The sequence below is a fragment of the Sphaeramia orbicularis genome, chromosome 21 (assembly GCF_902148855.1).
Source record: "Sphaeramia orbicularis chromosome 21, fSphaOr1.1, whole genome shotgun sequence".
In the NCBI taxonomy this organism is placed as follows: Eukaryota; Metazoa; Chordata; class Actinopteri; order Kurtiformes; family Apogonidae; genus Sphaeramia; species Sphaeramia orbicularis.
The window spans coordinates 52,330,026-52,354,062 of NC_043977.1; the positions used below are offsets into that span (position 1 = coordinate 52,330,026).

At 37.0% G+C, this 24,037-nt stretch overlaps 1 protein-coding gene across 3 annotated transcripts in view; it reads left to right on the plus strand.

The window, feature by feature from the left end:
* LOC115412653 (melanophilin-like) overlaps nucleotides 1-24,037 on the plus strand; it is a 64,800-nt gene that overhangs the window by 34,806 nt on the left and 5,957 nt on the right. The window contains exons 6-14 of one of the 3 annotated variants that reach the window (XM_030125269.1): nucleotides 1,383-1,438; nucleotides 2,908-3,015; nucleotides 5,194-5,377; nucleotides 6,882-7,105; nucleotides 13,686-13,766; nucleotides 19,753-20,055; nucleotides 22,487-22,636; nucleotides 22,753-22,821; nucleotides 23,076-23,124. In XM_030125269.1, coding sequence (XP_029981129.1) covers nucleotides 1,383-1,438; nucleotides 2,908-3,015; nucleotides 5,194-5,377; nucleotides 6,882-7,105; nucleotides 13,686-13,766; nucleotides 19,753-20,055; nucleotides 22,487-22,636; nucleotides 22,753-22,821; nucleotides 23,076-23,124 — 1,224 coding nt within the window. The remainder of the gene's footprint in view (nucleotides 1-1,382; nucleotides 1,439-2,907; nucleotides 3,016-5,193; nucleotides 5,378-6,881; nucleotides 7,106-13,685; nucleotides 13,767-19,752; nucleotides 20,056-22,486; nucleotides 22,637-22,752; nucleotides 22,822-23,075; nucleotides 23,125-24,037) is intronic. The other 2 variants (XM_030125270.1, XM_030125271.1) reach the window with 2 other exon arrangements.

A 24,037-nucleotide genomic window follows, 5' to 3' on the forward strand; every position in this document is an offset into this window, starting at 1 on the left:
TGCAGCTGTAAAGTGGAGCCACTGCAGAGGTGTCAAAATCTGCACTGGGCTCTGCATTCAAAAGCGAATCACAGAAGACCATGTTAAAATGGACTTGGCAACAAAAATAAACATGTTTACAACCAAATTTCTCCTTTGTCACAAGTTCAGAAAGGGTGACTTTTTGAATAATTAACCTGTTTAGATTAACCAAAGCCAAAAACCTATGCATAGTAAAGTCACAGGCACTTACTGAGGCTTTGGATTAGCACTTCACAAACAGGTGACCTAGAGGGTTTGACCAATACTTATATGCAGTCTATCGTGCACATTTATAGAGATTTAGAACATAACTGCTGTGAAATAACCATGAAATTAATTACATTTTATGTCTCCTATCAACTACTTTGTTCTTGCTAATGCTGCTGTCTCTCTCTCTCCACTCACTCTCTACCTCGCTTGACCCATGTCTCTCCATTTGTCAAACGACCCCAGTTTCCCAAAAGCAGACATTTATCATTTATGTCGACTACAGGGCCACAATGTAATGCATGTTATTAGAATTTCAGTTTCAGTAAGGAAGATTTGCTCTTACTTTTACACTCATACATTTTTTCTGTCAGAATCTGTGTTTTGCTGGAAATTCTGTCAGTTTTGGGGGTTAGCAAATTTAGCTAACAATTTTGCTAATTAAGTGTTTTACTTTGTTGCTGAAGAGAAACAGAAGAACAAATGGAAGGAAGCAGGAGTAAGGATTTATATGGAAAGTGTAACCCGAAATCTTTACATAAAAATCTGTGCGCTGTGATAATTATTATGGATGTAAGCAACCAAGACAAACATTAGCTTTGAAATGGAGTTAGCTATTGTCAAAAATGAACAGCTCCACAAACAAAACAGCAGCACAGCACAAATGGAAGTACACGAATATTCCATATAGACTCTTCGGTGTTATCAAAGTAAAGTTTGGGATTTTGCTAACAATTTTGCATTTGTAATGTTATAGTTAATGAGGCTAGCTAAAGCAGTACAAATACACAGTGTAAGAAATGGTCCAAACTGCAGAAAACAACTGTATTTGGACTAGGTTTCTGTCACACCGATGAGTGTTTATTTTCATTTAGATGTTTGTGTGTGCTTTTTAGAGAGACTTTGATATCATCTGTTCATACTCTACTGTTATAAAGCTACATTTACAGATATGACTAATAAAGTCTGAAAGATCTGAATTATGGAGCCCACTTTGCTTAATGTTTGTCTTAATAACAAAATGCAAATGCATCCCCTGGATGATGTTACCACGGTGCTACTTTCCAAAAACTGTACACTGTGAATGATTGTAAAAAAAAAACAAACAAAAAAAACGCTGAAGTAAACACTGACATGTCTGCTTCCTTTCTCAGCAGATGGATACGGGGAGCACAGTATGGATCCGGCAGATTCACAAAACTATAAAGGGGTAAGAAAAACAACTCTCATTTTCTCTCATAGGGCATAATTCTTCTGGAGAGAATTAAAATAAGTGGCTATTTTATTTGCAGCTGTTTGCTGAGGCCTAAAATTTTAGCGAGTTTGTTTCCAGCAGAACACAGTCTAGTGATATGTACATAACACAAGAAACAGATATCAGTTTGTACTCTGACGTTATTAGCAGTAGCAGTTCTGCTGTTTTGCACTAATAATGCTGCCACCGCAACACAAGAAAACCCCTCAGACAATGCTCTGTATGATTTGTTGTGCACACCTAACGCATTTCCTGTTTCTTAATTAAAAGATGATGTAGTGAAGGAAAAACAAAGACCATTTGTAACACAGACAGTTCAATCTGTAACAAGTGACATGCGGTATTTGTGTGTGCACATGTTTTTGAAGCAGCCATATGGCTCTGCTGCCGTCAGCGCTGAACTTCATCATGTTGACAGGTCCCTCCTCTGGAAAGCAGAGGTGTCTTCTGCACAGTTATCGACATGATCTAGACCAGTCCTCGTGAAAATAACTGGTAAAGCCTTGACAGCTAGTGATGACTAAGGTTGACTAAGGTTAGGCATAGTCAAACCGTGTGCAGGCCGTGGTGTATTGTGGGTAAATTCCAGCCTGTCATACATAATCACACACATAAAAGAGCTAGGGTAAAGTTGAAAGAGCCTCTGGTCCAAGTCTTGAGATTGTAAAAAGTGTACAGAGTCCACTGGAATTCATCATAAAGCTTAGACAACTATTGTTTATACCACAGTCTCTGTGTAATGTAGAAGCTAAGCTCTGTTTATTTTCAATCACTGCAGCCGCTGTGAGAAGAAAAAAAAATTACTACCAGCAGTTTTGAGCTTTTCTTAGCCTCTGAGCACTTTATTTTTGCTTCCGGTGTGACAACACATTTAGGTTTTATTTTTTATCTGATATGAATGGACTTTATTTAAATATATATACTCAGAGGGCTTCATTTCCTCTGAGGGTTTTCACTTAAACAGAGTGCCCTCTAGTGTCCCTAAAACACCACTGCATTATGAGCATTTTACTGATCTTTGAACTCTGTTTTTTTTGTTTGTTTGTTTGTTTTTAACATAACAAATAAGTAACATTGACACTCCTGCTGAGTTTTTACAGTTGATCAGTGTCCTAATGGAGTACATATGAACAGAATGGATGATGTGACAACACAAGGCTTTAAGAGTCCAAATGTTTGAGAGCCACATAGAGCAGCATTCCAGATGTCCTCATAAAGACAGGGCTCACAGCCTAATTATTTGCCTGTAATGGTAGACATAATATAAATGACAGTAATTTGGTGATATCCTGCAGATTTAATAATCTCATTGCATTCAAATGGGATAACCTTGGGGTTCACTCCTTTTCTTTCCTGTCTCGTTGTTCTTTTTATTCCTTTTCTGTCATTTTGTTGGTGATGGGCTCTTTTGCTGGAATTCCAAGATGAAAAAGACCAAAAGGCGGCTAACTGTGGACCCTTTTGATCTCGATCTGGGTGATTTGGGTGATCTGGGTGACTACCTCATTGAATCAGGAGGACGGTCAAATCAGGTAGAATGAGCGCCCCCCCCCCCCCCCAAACACGCAACACACACACACACACACATACAAATACACACATACACACACTACCACCAAAACCTAAACCCATCTGCATGTCTTCATACAAGAGGTTCTCTGTTTGTTTCTTCTGCAGCTCATTTTGGTCTTAGTTCTTTGCCAAACATTGTCTGGTTTGACAAGAATATATTATATTAGTGCTTTTGGCCACAATACTCATATATTTATGGTCGTGTGGCACAACAATAACATATCTTGACAGCTCATTAACAGAATCCAACACAAGGCAACTTTTAATGCCAAATATAAATATGTAGGGAGCCTCAAGAAGTATAAAAGTAGGTCTCAGGGGCTTTAGAGTTTAGGAATCACATTGGTAGTGGAACAGTGTTAACATTATTCTGTGGCTGGGTTGTACCAAACTTTAAAGGTTCAGTACGTAAGTCTTGTACATGATCTTGAAGTACAGACTCCTAATTCACCTACAGCAGGATTAAAATGAAGACATGATCCTTTATCTTTAACCTTAAATATAGTTTCAAGTGTAAACCGAGTTTACATTTATTTCGGTCACACTAAATCTTTGAATTCCAATTTAACCTTAAACTTACATTTGAGGAGATTTCATTCTTAAAATGTATGCATTGTTGAGGTTAATGAACAAAACAATTTAAGAAATTGTGACAGATAAATCTAAAGGACAGACTCAACTCTGATGAGTTTTAAGATGCTGTTTAGTTTTTGCCAAGACACTGGTTCAGAAACCTGTCCAAGAGCTTAACTGGACCAACTGTCAAACATGGCGACTGTTCACCCATATTTTCCATTAATTCAGCCGAAAAATTTTTCTCAAAGGAGGTGAAAAGAAAGTTTTTTACAGCAGATATCTGAGTGAACCACAGGTGTTACTGATAACATTAACAATAGCTCTATTCTGTTTAGTTGACTCAGGAGGTCATTCCACTAAACCAGGATGTACAAATCCAAAATCCAATGCCCCATTGTTTCAGGGGCAAAAATGTGTGTGTGTTTTTTGGAAGAAAAAAAAAACATCTCCTAAAGGGAAGATTTTTAAGAACTCCACTTTGTGTGTATCCATGTGGGAAATGAAGAGATTAGGAAAGGATGGAGTCACACGCAGTGAGTATGCGCCTGAAAAACCAAATATAGGTCTTATACGTAGGTGTACATGTCAGTGTGACCTTTAGGAGACTGAGGTCACTGACACATATGGAGACAGACACAAGCACCTGTGTGTTTGTTTTTTGTTTTTTTTTTCTTTTTGGTTGCTGCACAGCTTAATGACAAACTAAAGCCTGTGCATCTGCGTCGTCCAGTATTATCTGAAAGCCCAACATAAACAACGGTGTGTGTGAAGATGCAAAACAGCTGAAAGTTAATATGGATCTCTGATTCTTTATACATACTACTACTACACAACTTTATTTTTTACAGATTTACTTATTTTTAGTGTGAGCGAGCAAGAATCTCCTGTTTAAATCAGCTGTATTCAATTTTGGTTTACAAGATAGATTTATTATCAGAGTATGATGTGTTTTTAAAATATCTCTTCACTTAAGTGTTAAACCTAAAGTAGACTGATCCAAATTTGGACATTTGGATTTACTAAACAACAATTTTAGTTGATTTAATTATGCAACAAAGATACGCTTAGTTGTGAGCCAGAGTAATGTATTTAGAGCCTAGTATGCAAAAGTCTGATTGTTGTAACCCAGCCTATTAAACACATGGAAACATAGGAGAGGAATCATTTCCCTTGTCTTTATATATTTATTTATTCATCATATTTAAGCATTTCATCCAGAGTTAAAATGCTTTTAATTTTTAATTTAATCTAGTTACAATAGTATTTGCTGATTTTACTTGCGTGTGTCATTATTGTCATTAATAATAAAAGAACTGACCCTTAATGTATTTACTTTAGTTGAGATATCACTAATCTGTGTAAATACATAACATAACATTAAAATTGTTAGTGCATGTTTTTTTTTTCTTGTTATTTTATAACCTAATCATACTTGAATAACAACTCAAGTCCTTTCAGTAACTTTCTTCCCCTGAAACTGTTTCTAATCCTGAAGCATGTGATCAGGTTGTCCCCATCCAGTGGCTCCAACAACACTCACCTTTGTACATCCTCACTTCCAGGCTCCCAGCCCCAATGAGATCACGCCCACAGATGTAGCTAAGAGGGAGTCGATGCTTGCTGAGGCTGATATGGCCTCTGTGTTCCACAACATTTTTGAGGAGCAACGCAAAGGTCTGGGGTTCAGTACAGACGCTGGTCTTGACTTCAGCCATGGGATGGGCATGGGAATCATTCAAGAACAAGGTAATGCATTACCCATCCTATAATACACAACATTCTAAAAATTTTAATCTAAAAACTAATCAATCTGTCAACACGCTATTTTCATGTCTAACGAGCATACTGTAGAATCAGTATAATTATAGTTATTGCTCAGTATCAAGTTCGCTGAGTTCAGACTTGTGAACTCGATGAGTACAGTCTGAGTAAGAACGGTCCCAGAGAACGGACTTCCTAAGCACACCAGTCTGTCTGTAATTGGAACGGTTGGTGCTTGTGAACTTTCCTCCTTGGCTCTGTTAGATTTCACCTTTGGCTCCCAAACGTATTCCCACAATCAACCAGAAGCCACCGTGGCCTTTAAGAATAGCACAAAATGCATCTGGTGATATTCGCAGCTAAGTCCACATGTCACCAACCAGTGCATCTTTGGTTTAACCTAACAGACAAGAACAACATCTGGGTATTCTATGTGATCTTGAGTTGTGTGAACTTTTAAATAAAACAGTACTTGGGAAACACCTATTGTCAAGGTAGCTTTTTCTTACCTATTAAACAGTCCCTCCAGAAATAAATCTTTGATTATGCGATGGAATATGTGGGGTTTTCATGTGATTTTATGCAGTGAAATTATGGAAATTTGTAAAAAAAAAAAAAAAAAAAAAAAAAAAAATTCATGCAGTTGTGAAAACATGTGGGAACTGGAAAAATATGCATTTCAATGAAAAAAAATGATTTTTCTCCTAAACCCTGTTCTAACTAGGCTACTACTAAATGAAAAATGTCTAATTACATCCTATGATAAGCAAACATACAAGAAATAAGCATACACTACATCACAGAAAGTGATGGTTCTGTTTTAGTTCTTTATTTTCTAAGCATGGCTGAAACATGGCTTCAGCATTCCTGAGTCACAAGTGTCAAAAATAAAATAACTGCTTCCTGCTTCACAAAAATTACATAGAACAGGCCATCCTTTATGTTCATATTATTATTGCTGCAGCAGAAACCATTTTCAAATGTTTCACACAGGAAAAGTGGCTCCAGCATCGATTTTCTTATATGTTCCAATATACAATTGTATGGGGTGCAAAATAGTATGAACCACTTTCGTGTATGACATCAGGTACTGGTTTGCTCTGTCAAATGAGCTGCATTTTTCATCATCTTGCAGGATTTTTTTCTGAGGCTCACGGTTAGTTTACATTCTGTGGACACCCAAGCTGATGACGTTGTGCTTTGCATGTTTCATCACTACCAGTGTCAAGTTACAGTGCAATATTTTTTCAACTGTAAGCGGAAAACTGCAGGGATTATGAAATCATGGGATCCCTGCATATTTTGTGTATTCTGTGCAGAAATATGCTATTATTGTGGTGAATATGTGCTCTTTTTGGAAAAAAATGCATTGAATTGTGTGATTGCATATTGCGTCTTTCTGGAGGGACTGGTTAAAGCATGTTAGCCTTAAAATAATTTTTTTTAAGAAGTGTTCATTGTGTTAATTCACTTTCATTTTTATTTCCAGATGACTTTGCGTACACAGACAGCCGAGCTCTTCCATCTCGCTCCATGTCGAGGCTCAGCTACTCTTCATGTGGTAGTGGCAGTGCCGGGGGCCCCCAGGGCAGTGGCAGCTATCTGGCAGGCCCCGATGACTCTGAGGAGGACTTCCCACTTTACCAGTCCCATCAGGGCTTTTGCAGTCACACTTCCCAGGAGAGCCTGAACTCAACAAACCCCCCACCGCAGGTCATTAATATCATGAAGTTCATTTTATTTCAACTGTCTTACGAAATGCTCAAAAAAGTACTCCATTTGGCCAATGTTTTATGACATTAATAAATCCACTGTTGATGTTTTTATGTTGTAAAATATATTATTTAGTCTGATGGAGTCTCTTATACATCTTTTACTGTCAATCCATTGAGCATTCTGTACATTTAATACATACCACATTCTCATTAAATAATAAATATTTCACAGTTTAACTGGTACAAAATATATTTTCATCAGTTAATATTTTGTTGTCTGACATCAATCAGTTTTACTCAAGTATGTAAGACTCATGTGGCCTTAAAAAGTCCAAGTTTGCCATGCAAAGATGTTTTTTTTTGTAACTTTCTGGCATAGTATAAAAGTCTTGGAAACAAAAAGCAAAGCATATAAAAGAGAACAATCAAACATTATTTTAGTGACAGTGGAAAAAGATATATGAGATTATTGGGCTTTTGAAATCATATCCTCATGCAGTAAAGCTGTTTATAATAGACCAAAGGCTAGATTTAGTTAGTATAATATTATTTATATTATATAACAAAATCATTAGAGTAAAGACAGCACAATGACAAGGAATCCAATTATCAACACCTCTAAGATAAGACATAGTTAAATCATCATCTTGTAGTGTTAGTCTTGGCACAAACTTCCAATTAATATGATCTTTGATTAATTATATTGTTTGGTTTGGTTCTATAGTTCTATAAGAGGACAAACTGATTTATCTTATTGATATTCAGGGTTTTTCCAGGAGCACATGCTGCAGCTTCAACAAATATACAGGCTCATGTTTATCAGGCTGACACATTGAGTTATGTGGGGAGACAGCTGCTAGATCAGAAGGAGGTTACACACATTACATCAGTGTCTATTTATGTGCATACAAACCAGTCTCTGCAAAGGATCACAACAACTGTTGCTCCTCTGTTCCTGGGAAGCAGATAAAAAACACATTTTGTTTACCATTACATTGGATGACTTGAAATCTACTTTTTTCGATGCTGCTGCAAGAAATCAAAAGTCCACAAATGTCCCCATGTGTCCTCTGTTTCAACTCAAGCATTTGAGTCAATCCAGACAACTCTTCATATATTTCGTGTCATTATTTTAGTATACCTCTAACTCTCTAAATCCAAATGTTCTTTCTTAAAAATAACAAGTATGGAAGGAAAAAAAGGAAATGATGGAGCTTTGTGACAGATGGCCGCCATGATATCAAAAGACCAGTGCTGATTCACACTATTGATATCTTATGTCATGGTAAATTTGTCTCGCCGTGAGCCAAGAGTGACACAAACAGGATACGGAGACAACCAACATACAGCCCAGACATGTGCCTGTCAGACATCAAAAACATCCGTGACATTTATGTCAACTGGATCCAAGGTTGCTCAAATGCCATATCCTGTATACGGGTGTTGTTTCTGTTGGTTAGATCTGGAAAATATTCATAATGACGAGCTAGCTTGAGGCTCATGTGACGTGCACACATGGACTGTTTATGGAACAGTACATTAGGTTGAGTCAACAAGTACACAGTCTGTACAGGACACATGTTTGGTGACAGTGAGTGGTGTAAACTGAAGTAACAGTACATTAGATTTCCAGACAGCCAGACATGTGACGAATGAAGCCAAATACTTAAATTAATAAGCAGAGTGTATGAAACGCCTCTAGGCTGAATTTAAGGTTTGATCAGTAAATATGATTTGAGACGTACGTCATGATTGTCACAGTCACTAATCAGCCTAAATATGGCGCCAAATACTCTATCACTGGCTCTGAGACATTTTATCTCCAATTTTGTAATATATTTGAAGAGATGAGAACCTTCCCAAATTGTCTCGATTGTCTGCATGATAGCAGCCTGTGCACTGATTACTGTTACTATGTTGCAAGATGGGATTTTTTTTGCCAGATTCCTTATACTTAGACCTTAAATCTTGTTTTGTTCTTTTCTGCTTCTCTCCAGCTGCAGTAGTAGATTCTGTTAGCTGAGACAGAGTCAGAAAACTCCAACATAAACATCATGTTAAAGTTTCAGTGTTACATAGTGCACTTTTATGAATATGCTTGCTTGTTAAATGGCCAGGGCCATGTCTCTAAAATGAAGCCAGTGTGGAGGAATGTTAAAGGAATGATATTTACCTTTTTTAAAATAGAATTATTCAATTTAAAACATTTCCCTGTTGTCTGCATAAACTGTAAATACACTGCTTGGGTCTGAATTCTTCATTAATTCAACTCCACAACTCCATTTTTAACCCTATTTCTGAGTAATAACACCAGAAAAGTCATTTTGAGCACTGGCCCTTTAAATGCAAATGCTCCACCCCCTCCAGGCTGTTGACCGTGCTTCTCTGTCCTGTCCAGCCACTTGTGTTCATTAATACGACCAACAACTGAAAATTTTAGGTAATCAGCTAAAAGTTTGGACATATTTTCGGTATGGACTACAACCGCTGCTGCTGACAAACAATTATGGCGTAGTCAGAGAAATGTTCGTCAGACGTCTTGACCTTATATGTGCAAATGTCGTGACCTAACTAGTTATAGACGTAACAAATTAAGAAGGAATTAAAACAGGTTGTAGAAATTCACTCAATTTTTGCCAACATGAATATAAAGATAGCTTTGCCGCACCTGGAGGGTTCAGATTCGAACTTTATGAACTATTAGGGTCCAAATACACAAATAAACGTACCAAAGACTAATGAAAGTGGGTTTACAAAATATGACATTGTAGGTGTAACACTGCTGAAAGCCACTGGGATTGGCTTCAAAACAGTTCAGACTTACATTGAAGTTCTCTCTTTAAATACGAAGTCTTTTTTTCCATTATTCTGGTCTCATTTGTTATATGTGAACCCTGAAATGAGGATTCTGATTATTCATTTTTAAATTATAACTCCATTAACGAGAATTAACAAGATGTCCACTGTCTGGGTTTGAGTGACAGGTTTGGCAGCCTTTCAGAGGTTCTGTTTACTGAATAGGGGGCGGGAGTATATAAATTCAACATCATCCTGCTCTTTTTCAAATAGGTTTTTTTTGTTTTTTTGTTTTTTTAATGTTTTTCCTTGTTGTTTTTGGTTTTAAATGTTGATATTTGAAACAAAATAAAATTAAGCAAACAAAGAATACAATACATGTTCCTGATCCACAGTTTTACTGTAGTTATGTTAATAAATTCCACCAATAACATCAGCAAATGACCCAATAAAGTTTACTGTTGTACCAAATCTGGATGGTTAATGTATTTAACATTAATTACATTGTTTAAGACTTTTATACTGTGCCAAAAAGAAAAAAAAAATCTTTGCATGTCAAACTTGGACTTTTTAAAGCCACATGAGTCATATATACTTGAGTAAAACTAAAACTTGATTCATTTACAATAATTTCCCCCTGGGATTAATAAACTATTCTGATTCTGATTGACTTTCTCATGATCCCTCCCACTCCTGCAGCCCCACCCCTATGGTCTGTATAATATGGTCACCTCTGGCTTCACCCAAAACACTAATTCCTTGCTTAAAAACAACAGTTCAAACACCAGTAAGTGACGTAATGGTAACTACCTCTACGTCTTATACACAGTCTTTGTTGCTTACCAAATTTAAGTAAATTAGTGACACCACTTCAAATATTTGTGGTAACTAGTTAAAATATAGGTACTCTTGATATGAGATAAGATCAAGTAATTTACCCTCCTTTGAAACACATTTCTTGGTTCAATGGCTGGGGTAATATGGCCAAATGATAGGAGCCACCGTATATCATCAGATATATATCTGACTCCAGACACTTTGCGAATCCATTTGGCAGACAGTGGAGGTGTGGAGGCCAAAATTTCCATCCTCTGGAAACATCTGGTGACAGAAATCTGTTAGTTGGAGCCTTGGTACATTTCATTCACTGTCATGTGGAGAGTTGGCCGAGTCGTCCTGTTCAACTCCATATGAGTCTCCTTACCAAAGCCACTGTCTTTACAGAAATTCAGTAGCATTATAAAACTCAACTGGGACTGCAAGACACTCAGTTATTTCGCTCAGTCCATGATGAAAAGGCAACTATTCTAAAAGATAAAACTCCTTAACTGCATAAACTTAAAACTGGATCACATTTTAGAATTGGATGGTTTGAATTTGTGTCGTGGCGTTGGGGTTGATTAAAGATGAATTTAATCAGATTTAAAATGAGTGACAAAGTGCATTATTCACATACACTGTTCTTCGCAGTATTATTCATTCAGTTTAATACTAATACTGCAGTTTCTTAACATAAGCAACATAAAAATCATCACAAATGTCATCCACTGTTACTACATTCATTTATCATCGCGTATTGACTTAAATATTACTAAAGTCTGACCGATAAATGACCGTAAACTACAAATCTACAAGACCATCCTTTGCTCTTGATTGACTTTGATTTTGATTGAGAATTATTTTCAGGGCCTATACTTTTACAATTTGCAACTATAAACAATTTATATTCAGAAAAACTATTGTGCAGCAAATCAGGTCGCATTTTCAACATTATGAGGGTATTTAATACTTAATACATATATTTAACATGAGAAATAGTCTTGTGCATTGTGCACAAAGTAAAACATCTCATTTCTCTCAGAAAAATCATTAATTCCCAGCATATTCTACATAAGGCTTCCCAGGACAACCTGATTGTTTAATTCATTTGATAGTCTTAATTTTTAAGGTTTTATGAGTTCAATCCCACCTTTGAACCAGAATTCATTCACCCCTCAGGAGCAAACTGTCACCAACAAACTCCATTCGTTATATATGTGTATAACCTATTGTAGGTTTTTTAGAGTTAATAACAGAACAAAAACAGCACAGGAAACTTATCAAAGACACCTTACATGACTGTCTGAGTGACTTCCTGGGTTAAATCCTACTCTTTTATTACCTCCGCCAAGGAGGTTATGTTTTTGCCAGGGTTTGTTTGTCTGTCTGTTTGTTTGTTTGTCTGTCCGTTAGTGTGCAACATAACTCAAAAAGTTATGGACAGATTTTGATGAAATTTTCAGGGTTTGTTGGAAATGGGATAAGGAAGAAATGATTAAATTTTGGTGATGATCGGGGGTGGGGGGGGCGCAGAACAGAAAATTTCATCAAAATCTGTCCATAACTTTTTGAGTTATGTTGCACACTAACGGACAGACAAACAAACAAACAGACAGACAAACAAACCCTGGCAAAAACATAACCTCCTTGGCATGGGGGGGCCCCCGGGGGGGGCCACTGATCAGCCTTGGCGGAGGTCTGCGCTCTCCGAGTGCTTCTAGTTATATTATGAATTACATTATGGATGGATGGATGACTAAGACTATGTAGATTACAGTGGTATGTTTAGGTAGGTTATGTTTCTTTTTTCAGGCAGAATTTACTGTTACATTTGGTTTCATCGGAGACAGGCCTCTCAATTATTGTGAAATCAGTGTTTTGGATGAAGTTATTTTCTTCAAAGCTCAGTCTGATGAAGCCATGTGAAAAAGCAGCATGAATGTTGTTAATTAGGGAATAAATTGAAGGCCATCTGTTTGTGAAAGACGTGTCGGTGCCGCTTTGCCTTTTGATTTGTTTCAAGGGAAATTAATATCATATGAGCTGCTTGTGCCTGTTGATTTTACTGTACACATTTTTTGGGATTACATATTTAAAATGAATTACAAACAGACAAGGGTCAAGTTTCATAATGTAATAAAAGAGTTGGAGGAAGATTCTCAGACAGTCATCTGAGGTACTGTATCTGTGAAGTCACAAGGACATTCTTATCTTGTCTGGACCTTAAATAAAGGTAAGTATAAACAATACAGTTTTGATAGCTGTACTTTAGTTCCATATTTCAAAGGAGTGATATTTTGCTTTTTTAAATGGAATTATGCATTTTCAAACATTTCCCTGTGGTCTACATAAACTGTAAATGCTATACTTGGGTCTGAATCCTTCATTAATTCAACTCCACAGGTCCATCTTCAACTCTGTTTCTGAGTAATGACACCAGAAAGGTCATTTTGAGCGCTGGCCCTTTAAATGCACATGAGCCACTTCACCCCCACGCCCTCCAGGTTGATGACTGTGCTTTCTGTCCTGTTCAGCCACTTGTGTTTGTACCAACAACTGAATATTTTAGGTAATCGGCTCAAAGTTTGGAAATATTTTCAGTATGGACTGCAACTGCTGCTCCTGACAAACAATCACGTCGTACTCAGAGAAATGTTCGTCAGAAGAATTGACCTTATATGTGGAAATGTCGTGACCTAACTAGTTATAGACGTAACAAATTAAGAAGGAATTAAAACGGGTTGTAGAAATTCACTCAATTTTTGCCAAAAAGGACTATAAAGGTAGCTTTGCAGCACCTGGAGGGTTCAAATTCAAACTTTATGAACTATTAGGGCTCAAATACACAAATAAATGAACCAAAGACTAATAAAAGTGGGTTCAGCAAAATATGACCCCTTTAAGTCAGCTACCACTTGCTGATTAATTCTCTGCCTGACTCTGCCCATCTCTTGTTTTTACAGATCACTGACCTCAACAGACGGGTGTCAGCCATAGAGTCACTCCTGAATCGCTTGGAGCGAAGAGTCTCAACAACTGAGCAGGTTTTATGTTCAATCTATTATTCATGCGTAACTCTCAGCTCAGTGCATGTTCAGGACTGTACAGTGAAACAGATATTATCTTGAAGACTTTGCTTGTGGGAAAGGAGAGAGCAAAAGTCTTGGTGCATAGATTGTCCAAAAATGTATGAACTAAGACTAATGTTTTTGGCCGAGGGATCAACAAACGTAAAAGTTAATAAAGTAAATCGCTAATAGCCTCCCATGCTACTTCCCCACTTTCAGGACATGGAAGGGAACAAGTATAATCCAGTATGTTGGCTTACTTCTGTGTCACCCCAAACACAGTTTGGATTATAGTAGTGGTGTCTGTGAAATACACCATTTTACAAAGAGTATTGCATCATTGCATGGGTTGCTTTTAGTACTGTCGTCGGAAGGCTCGCAAGTTTATAGTGATGTGTATGAGTCTGTCACTAAAAGTTTAGTCAGGTTTTGCTATCGCTGTAAAATCCTGATGTTCAACTTCAGATCACGTTCGGATCAAGGTGCAGGACCTTGGTATGAACCAGGTACTGTAGATGCTTACTCCAAAAAGGCCAGATTTCTGTAGACCTATACTGAACGTCTATCAAAATTCTAAGCCAATATAGTTTTTCTGGAGTCATTCTAATCTCCTTTATTATATATCGACCCTCTAAATTTTCTGGTGGTCCTACTTTAAACTAGAAGCACTCGGAGAGCGCAGACCTCCGCCAAGGCTGATCAGTGGGCCCCCCCATGGGCCCCCCCACCCCCGATCACCCCCAAAAGTTAATCATTTCTTCCTTATCCCATTTCCAACAAACCCTGAAAATTTCATCAAAATCTGTCCATAACTTTTTGAGTTATGTTGCACACTAACGGACAGACAAACAAACAGACAAACAAACCCTGGCAAAAACATAACCTCCTTGGCGGAGGTAATGATTCCTCTGCTAATAAGATTTTAGCACAAATATAAGAGTTTTATGTCTTGGATTGACAGGTGTGGATGACAGCTCATCCACTAACTGAGCTGCACTTTCAGAGCTTCTGTTTACTGTGTAAAATATGCTTTATAACAGCTCAACTGTATTTGTGGTTAAGTTACCTTTATAAGACTGTCAAACGAATTTCTTACAGAATTCCTTCATGACATTTCTTGTTACCATGTCAGTGAGCTAATGCTGGCTATAGGGTTAAATATTAGCCATCCAAAAACAAAAGTCTCAGTGGCTCTTTTCATGTCTTAATACAGTCTGTGGTTCAACTAGTCTGACTTTTTGGAGGTATGCTGCTAGAATAAGGGTGAATATTTCCATTGCGCTGAGGCAGGATTGTTATTCTACTTCCTCTATTGGTGTGTGTTACTACAACTACAGTACATTATCAAAAATTTGACAATGGCATGTCTTTTTACCCTGCCCCCCGAAGGGAAGGCAAGGGATATTGTTTTTGGTTTGGTTTCTTTCTTTGTTTGTTAACACTTTAGCAGCAAAACTACAGGTTGAATTCATAGCTACCAAATTTGGTTTATAGATTGTCAGTGACCTAGAACAGATCTCATTACATTTTAGGAAAAGTAGTTGAAAGTTGAAATTTTTTTATGAATTTTTTAAATCTTTTTTTTTTTCATTTACTTATAATGGGTGAAATTGCACATCTACAAAAAATCTATTTTGTTTCAAGTTACTTCAAACTTAGACATGATGACAATGCGAGGGGAGGAGTTTTTTGTGCCTGGCACCACTTGTTATGTGTTGTTTTTTGTAGTGAGTGAGTTATTTTAATATCACAGGATGCTTCCTAATGTGCACTTTTCTCACCAAAACAACTTCTTTTTCGACTCTATTTTGCAAATGCACTGTGGCAGCATCCTGTAGTCAGCTCCACCCAAGAACTAGCCAAACAGCTCAGAGAACTTTTTACAATTTAACTGAAAAATAGTAAATGATTTGTGGAGATGGAAATGCAAGACTAGACAGCTTAGATATCTAACCATGTATTGGAATGTCAGAACAATTGAACGACAGTAGCAAAACTGTCACACAAATTTTGTCACAGCAACCTGTTTTCTGTTGTTGGGCTAAAGACAAGCCTCCATGCCAGCACTGATATCATAGAATGAAATGTTTCGCTATTTCTGTTAATAGTAACTTGCTAAAATGTTTTCGGGTCCTGCTGAAACTGTGGCTGGACAAATTAGACTATGGTGAACCAGTCTGCATAACTTCTGTGCGTGGGAAACACTGGAGTCTGTATTTTTGATGATGTTAACTCCAGTTCTTAGCTAATGCTAGCTTGTGGATTTTTACAAGGGTGTCACTGAAGAACTCATGAATGGGGATGAGATTTTTGTGGAAAAAATAAATTACATAGAAGTAATTTTATGAACATAGGCAACATGGATGGACACAGACATTAGCTTAGAAGTGGAGTTAGCTAACATTAATGACCAAGCAGTTCCCAGCAAAACCTGATGTTCAACATAAACTTCATACAAGCATGTGTGAATCCTTATTGAAACACTGAACCTGACATGAAAGGCTAAAACTTGCATATGAAATGTATTACTGACTTAGAATGTGGACTGAATATACATTTTACAGATTAAGACTTGTCGATAGAATTATGGATTTGTGAACATTAACATCAAAAGTCTGGACTAGTTTGTGAAGACAGTGAAGCCTTTGGAAGATAATAAATGATGTTTCAATGCTGAACTCAGTGACTAAAAATGGATAAATGCCTCTTTAAATGTTAAAGATGCTGACATGCCATCATTCACTCTCTATAAACGTAGAGGCATTGTGTAGCATTATTCATTTGTTTGTCAGGTTATTTCAGTGTTGAAGAAATGCTCTATCCTATAGTCAGAATGATATATTTAATTTGCAGATCATCATTCATACATTCTGAGGACCACACAATGATTCATATTCATCTTCCTCTCATCAACACTGATCTTTAATGTGGGATGGGTGTCTGTTTTTAATTAGGCATTGAACTCCGTTATCCACACAGTATCGTTACACGAAGCCAACCCACACAATCTGTAAAGAGTCAACAAACACAGTACTTTAAGCTTGTGTGGTAATTAGTGGCTATTGGGCTTTAAATGAGGGAAATATCTGATGGACTCATGCTTCATTTCTCCTTTGTGGCAAACCACAGCTTAAGTCAATTTGTGTATGGCACATGTTCTCCCAAAGGAGTCTGCATGCAACATATGTCTGTGTTATTTCTGTCTGATCAGAATAGTAATAGGAGAAACTGCTTGGTTTCACAAATTGACAAACTGATTACGGTTTGTCCATCAGAATTATAAACCTGGAATTTAGTAGAAGGTGGGACATTTCCTGCTTATCATTCTGGAACATAGCAGAAGGCAGGATAAAGGATTCAGTTCTTCTCATCCTGTCACATATATAATGGACAGTATGAGAAGGACAGTGTATAAGGAGATTGGTATTTTAGCCATGGCCATATAGAGGGTATGCACGCACGTCACTTCCCCCCGAGCTACGCCCCTCTAAGTCAGACTGAGTGGCAAAAACCAACCTGCTCAACATGACGGAGTATAGCAGTAAACACAGCGAGACTGGGAAAATGTGAAATATGAAATTAAATTAAGGACAATTGGACTGGACATGGATCCATACGAGCTACCAAAGAACAAGTGGTCCACGAACATTGACATGTGGATAAAAATCACATATCCTGCCATCCAGGGTGTAGGGGATCATCACTATTTTTACCTGAAACAAACATACATGGTTTCATCATTACTGACAACCAGGGTCCAAAACTAGGGCCCAGAACCAGCTGATCCAAAGTGCATTTACAGTAGACTGTGTATTGACCCCAGTGAATATATGCATGATCTACTGGTACTGAGGAGATTTACGTCTAGTTAATATCAAGTACTTTATACAACACAGATACTACTGCTGTGGACCAGCAGGGTATGATTTTATTCTTGTAAATTATGATATTCTTCCCACCTGTTTTTAAATCACGACATTACTCTTGTAATATTATGGCTTTATTGTCAGAATATGACGACTTTAATCTCATAAACAAATGACATTTTTGTTTAATTATGAGTTTTTTATAACTACGACTTTATTCTCATAACATTATGATTCTTTTTGTAGTCGACTTTATTATCATAAAATTATAGGTTTATATCGATATTTTATGACTTTATACTCATAGTGACAAGTGTTTTTATTTTCTCATGTGGCCCTAATATGCTGTCGTAGCTTTATTCTCCAGTTCCCCCGTATTTGAAAAACTAGGTTAGCCTCAGTTTAAGTTAGTTTACTAATCGTGCACAAGGTTCATAATCACAAAATAAAGACAAAAAGCATGAAAGATCTGATCATGAAACCAAGAGCTTTACTAAGAAGTAACGTTAGCCAAAACAATACGTAATTTAAGGTATGATTTTACCCAAAAATACAGCATAAATTAATGTTACCTGACACGAAACGGGATCCACAGATCTAGGTTTAGTTTCCTGGATTTGTGGATCCATCTGCTTCTCTTTTCTTTGTCTTTCAGTGTCTGTAAAATGATAGCTCCGGCTGCTTTTCAAACCTGTTCATACAATCAATCGCACAACAGCTCTTCCCCATTTTTTGTTAAATATTGTTCTTAAGTTTAGACAGTATTGAAGCCAACACTGCTACTCATCTCCCTCTTTCTGCCACTCAGTGGGTGTAACCGTGGTGACTTCTGCTAGCGGTGACGTCACATGCATACCCTCTATAGGGGATTTTTAGAGGAACAAGTGACCATATTTGGACAAGACGGTGACGTTGGAGAGCAATGAGGGGTGAAAGTCACCAAACTACTGTCAGTACTAGTTATTTGCCCAAAACAAAACACACACACTACAAAATAGTGAATAGTGTTGGAAAGTATTTTAAGATAATTGCTAAATATAAGGGCATATGTAGTTGTGTTTAATACCAGAAAAGTCAACTTCATATATTACTAAAAGCATGAACAAGCAGGCTAGCTCACCAATTTAGACAGTATAAGTAAATACAGTAGGCCCACTGAATTAATGCTAGCTAAGGTAGATAAGATATGCTAACAGACTAAGGACTATGTGGTTAACACTACACAAAACCTCCTCTGACAGTTTTAAAGGTAAAAGAAAACAAACCGTTAAATCAAAGTTATTATGGCAGAATGAATGTGATTTAATTGGAACCAGGATGTAATAGATGTCAGCAGTATCACAATTTAAGATAATCCAGATAATCACTGACTACAATGTCAAGCCATGGATTAGCTACATTAGCTACAATGCTTCTATAAACATATTTTATGTGCATTTTGAAGTATCCAGTTAGAAAATGTAAACAGCAAAATTCAACAAACTTTCCCTCCTTTTCACATCCATTTTAATGTTTACTCTGGGTTGTCCTAACCATTTTCAACTTATTTCAGCATCTTCCTGGACATTCTTCTAAATTGCTAAACCATGACTAGTAGTAGCTGCAGGTACTGCAGACTTATAAGGAGACCGAATTATTCCATGGTCTCCTTCATAGAAAATAACACTGGTCAACAACAAATTTATTGTTTAAGTTTAAGTTTTTTGAGCTGATTTAGGAGCTGATTTAGGATAATTTTGGTGTGCTGAATCCAAAAATCACATTAATTTTGCTCAATCAGGTCAACTTTCTGAACTATGCTACATATTGGCTTTTTAACATTTTTGCTTACATTTATGGGCATTTTCACATCATATGATACAAAATTCTTTCATATTTCTGCATATTTCTGCGAAGTCATTTATCCCAAATCCTTCATTATTCTTTTAAGTGATGTGTTTTAATTTTGATTGTGGGAAGAAACTGGAATACCCAGAGGAAACCCACAACAGTGAATGGAGCATGCTGCTTTTACTGTTTTTCTAGTGGTACATGTTAAATGCGTCTGATGATTTCTGAACCACACATTCTCCACTCTGCTCTTGCTGTCCAACTAGACTCACTCTCCAAGTAGCACCTCTCCTCCTCCTCCTCAGTGGGAAGATGCAGACCTAGAAGAGCAGCAGTTAAGACAGAAGCTGGACAAGATGACGGACGACATCAGTGACCACAGTGTGACCTCTGATGAGGAGGAGGAGGAGTCCAACGGGCCTTTCTCCTCCCAAGACCCTCTGACATGGAGGAGCCCACTACAGGGGGACAGCCATGTCTCCAAAATACCTACCAAACCCACATCCAAAACAGGCACTGTGGTCTGCACACCTGAGGAGAGGCAGCTACAGCAAACCAACTTTCAGAAGGTAGAGAGGCAGTAGCTATGGCACACTGAAGGATCACATCTGGCATGATGCACATTCTCTACATCTGGCAGTGAAACACTATACCATCATGCTGGAATCCAGTTCAAGCTCATATTGTAGTCATAAATCAAGTCGCTCAAGCTTATCGTTTATTTTTCCTTTGTAGTCCTCTCACCCAGATTGTCTGGAACAGAACATTGCATAGAAACGTATCTTCTCTGCTAAGTTCCCTGAAATCTTTTCACTGGTATTTCCATGCCTTTAATTGAACACATTGGATGGGTAACAGCAGATAAATACATATGCTACATGAAATTTATAGCCTGATAAAGTCATAACTTTTAATGCAGATGCTTTTTTTTTGGTTGTCAGTCTGTCATTGGCTGTCTTGTTTTGGAGCAGAGCAAAAGGGGACACGGGTCACCTATTTTCACGCTTTTATCTCCTAGAATTCCCTTGCTTTTGGTCTTGTTTTTTATCAGACCCAGTCCATTTCAGTGTCACGGTGAGCTGTGAATGAGGATGTAATATGTAGTTCTTGTTGTTCAAGAACATCTCAACATGGACCAGATCACTGCCGACCAATTTTTCAAGTTACATTTCATCCACATTTTAACAGATTCAGTTTTAGCCACATGTTATACACATAAATTGTAAAGTATTCCCTGTCTAATGTATGCATTTTCCACTTCTTAAATCCTAAACCTAATCCTTACCATGAGTGAAAGATCGATGAACTTTGCTGAAGGTTAGAGTTCTGTTCAAAGATGTGAAAATTCCGAAATAATGTAACACGTAGATCTGTTCAGACCAACACTGTTATCCAGCCGGTGTAATTTGGTGCACATGAGAGAGCAATTTTGCATTTCAATGTTTTGATAATTCAACCATCTTGGAAATTGATTGGATAAAGTATGCATCATTAGTGAATGGCCAGAAATCAACAACAAATATTACAATCTTCATACCTATTCATTCTGATTTCTTGTAGGGTTTACATCATATGGTACAATATACTTTTTTTTTTATAAATCTAAATGTGAAACCCCTAGGCACAATATTATATGCCTATAGATGATCTAGATTAGAGTTTCTCAGCAGGGGTGGTACAGCCCCCAGGGGGCATTGGGACAACATTGAGGGGCATTTGAAAAGAGAAATCCGAGAGGGGCACAAATGGGGGGGCGTTAGTGTTATTTGTCACAATGTGTAAGTATCCATATTAGAACTAACTTTGTTTCCAGCACTGCTTGTGCTGCCATTTTCCTACTACCAGCATGTTATCTCAATGGCAAATGTATCTCTCCTGCACCCTCCAACCCACCCTCCCCCCAGGGTGTGAAAAGGAGAGTAATGATGAGGTGGGGGGGTACAGGAGGCTCATGATGATGTAAGGGGGCATTTGTTCAAACCACTGATCTAGATAGATGTATCTGTATATACAATGAAAAACCTATACCTATATGGAGGTACTTCCCTGCCAAAATGTAAGAAACAAAGTGTTTTTCACAAATGTACATGAAATAGTGGGTTTTAGAAAACAAACAAATGCATTTTGCTTTATTATTGTTTATTTACAGATTGATTGATTTAATAATTACTTCCTGATATTTACATTCACTGGTTTTCTGACTAAGATAACATGTATAAAATTAACATTTTTTAATTTCCAGAATATAGTTAACATCATTTGATCCTTATTGTGTCTGAAAATGAACTTAAAAGGGGCTTTAGTATTTGGCAGAACTCTTCTTCAGAACAGCACTTTGAAATTAACTCAATCATAAACACAAGCGCAGTGGAAAGATCAAAAGCCATATTACAGTTTTTGTCTTTGTAGGTGATATTTTAACATATGCATTTTGGAATACAGGATGTTTGTTAATCATGTGACACATTTAACATATAACATGTTTTATGTTTTTGTTAAGGTTTTGGCAGGAAAATCTGAAGTGGCTTTGTAGCCTTATAACATTGCCATGGGTCTTAGAGACGGAAATCAATGCCATCAGTATGTATACTGTCCTAGCAAGGTTCAAGCCTTAAAAATGTAAACATAGATATCTGGCTACTATATATGGTTACTGGCTTCCTCCTGGTAACTATATATAGTAGATATGAATTACAGGAGGCTAATATAAAAGGGAGCCAAATGCACATATGTAGGAAGTATTTTTTTATTTTTATTTTTTAATTCCAATTACTTTAACATTTGGGCTTTGTTTGCGTTATTTCCAAGAATCAGATAAGAAGATCAATACCACTCTATAGATAGATAGATAAACTTTATTGATCCCAATCTGGTAAATTGCAGATTATATACATGAAATATGAAGCATCTGGTTAGCTTAACATAAATTAACTTTGAAGTTACCATTAAAATAGCAGTTTTCCTGAATTTCCCTTAATAATAATAATTGTTCTCTCTCAGGTAACCCATGTGACAGAAAGCCCAGAATGGAAGTTGCACCCTCTCGAGGAGGAATCAAAGATGAACTTCAGAGGCTCAACAGCTTTACTTGTTGAGCTGGAGGACAAAGTGGCTCAAGCAGCTGCTGATGTTCAGAACACTGAGAGTGAGGTATGTAACAAAACACAACAAAAGCTTCAAAAATTGTGTGTTTTCAAAGATTATTAAAAAAAAAAAAAAAGTCTGTAGAGAATCCTGTGCAAAATGCTGTTTCTTTTTATCCCAAGGTGTCTTACATAGAAGATAGAATTGCTGCGCTGAATGCTGCTGGCATGCCAGTGGATAAAAGGAGAAGGGTAAAGACGAACACTTTCTTATCAAGTATATTTAGGATTCTGTTATACATAATATAAGGCTAAGCATACACTGGGTCAAACCAGGTGTGAAGGCTGATGTAATGGCTTGACTTGTTCCATAGCCCTGCCCCCTTAGATCTAAATCAGCCAATAAAATCATTTTCATCTTCTAAACAGGTCTATCTCTGATGAATATTTCTGCTCAATGACCAAAACATTCTTCTCCATTCACACTTGCTTCTTATTTGTTCTAGTCTGCGATCCCGATCCAAGCCAGAAGACTCTCCCACAATTTTCCCACAAGTAAGAACTGACACTGCTTGACCCCCAGGGGCCTCCTGACTGACTCAAACATCTTAACCTTGTTAAACTCATGAGAGAACATGATGATCCATTTTCGGAGCTGAGTCACATCTCACGAACAGTATCTTATTGTGTAGCTGCTTTAATTTTCCCAGCTGGATATCAGAAACTAGACTTCTCAACACTTACAATTCCCACAGGCATAGTGAACTGAATCAGGACTTTAAATAGTCTTTCGTTAGCCTCATAGCATAATTGCCTAACTCATACACTCTATGGACAAAAGTATGTGGACATGTTGAATTCAAGATTTTCTTTTCTAACAGGGGTCTGGGATATAAACAATAATGACAAATATCATAATATAGTTTTATATTGTGATAAATATCATTAAATTAGTTAGTTTTGTTAAAATTGTTGTTAAATCTTTGCTCCCAAAATGCCTAAAAGTCAGTTTTTACTTCATTTCTCTCAACATTGATTTTGTTTCTGTTTTTTTGGTTTTTTTTATCCATGATTATGATTTTAAATGGTCTACCTCTAAATTTCTAAAAAATGTTTGTGCTGTGATTGTAAATAATAATTTTCTACCACAACTACCCATCTACTTTCTTCACGTCTCATTTAGGAAGAAAAATCTCCCACTAAACATTAAGGAAATATTGATGTTTATAAACTATATGGACAAAAATATTGGGACACATCATGGCTACAGCAGTAAAATGTCCTGTTCGTGTTGATTTGACATATAAACATCAATATTAACAATCAATATGATAATTATCACAATATAAAACTATATTATGACATTTGTCATTATTGTTTTGTACCCCAGACCCCTGTTAGAAAAGAAACATCTGAATTCAACGTGTTCCAATACTTTTGTCCATATAGTGTTTGACTTTGGCAATTA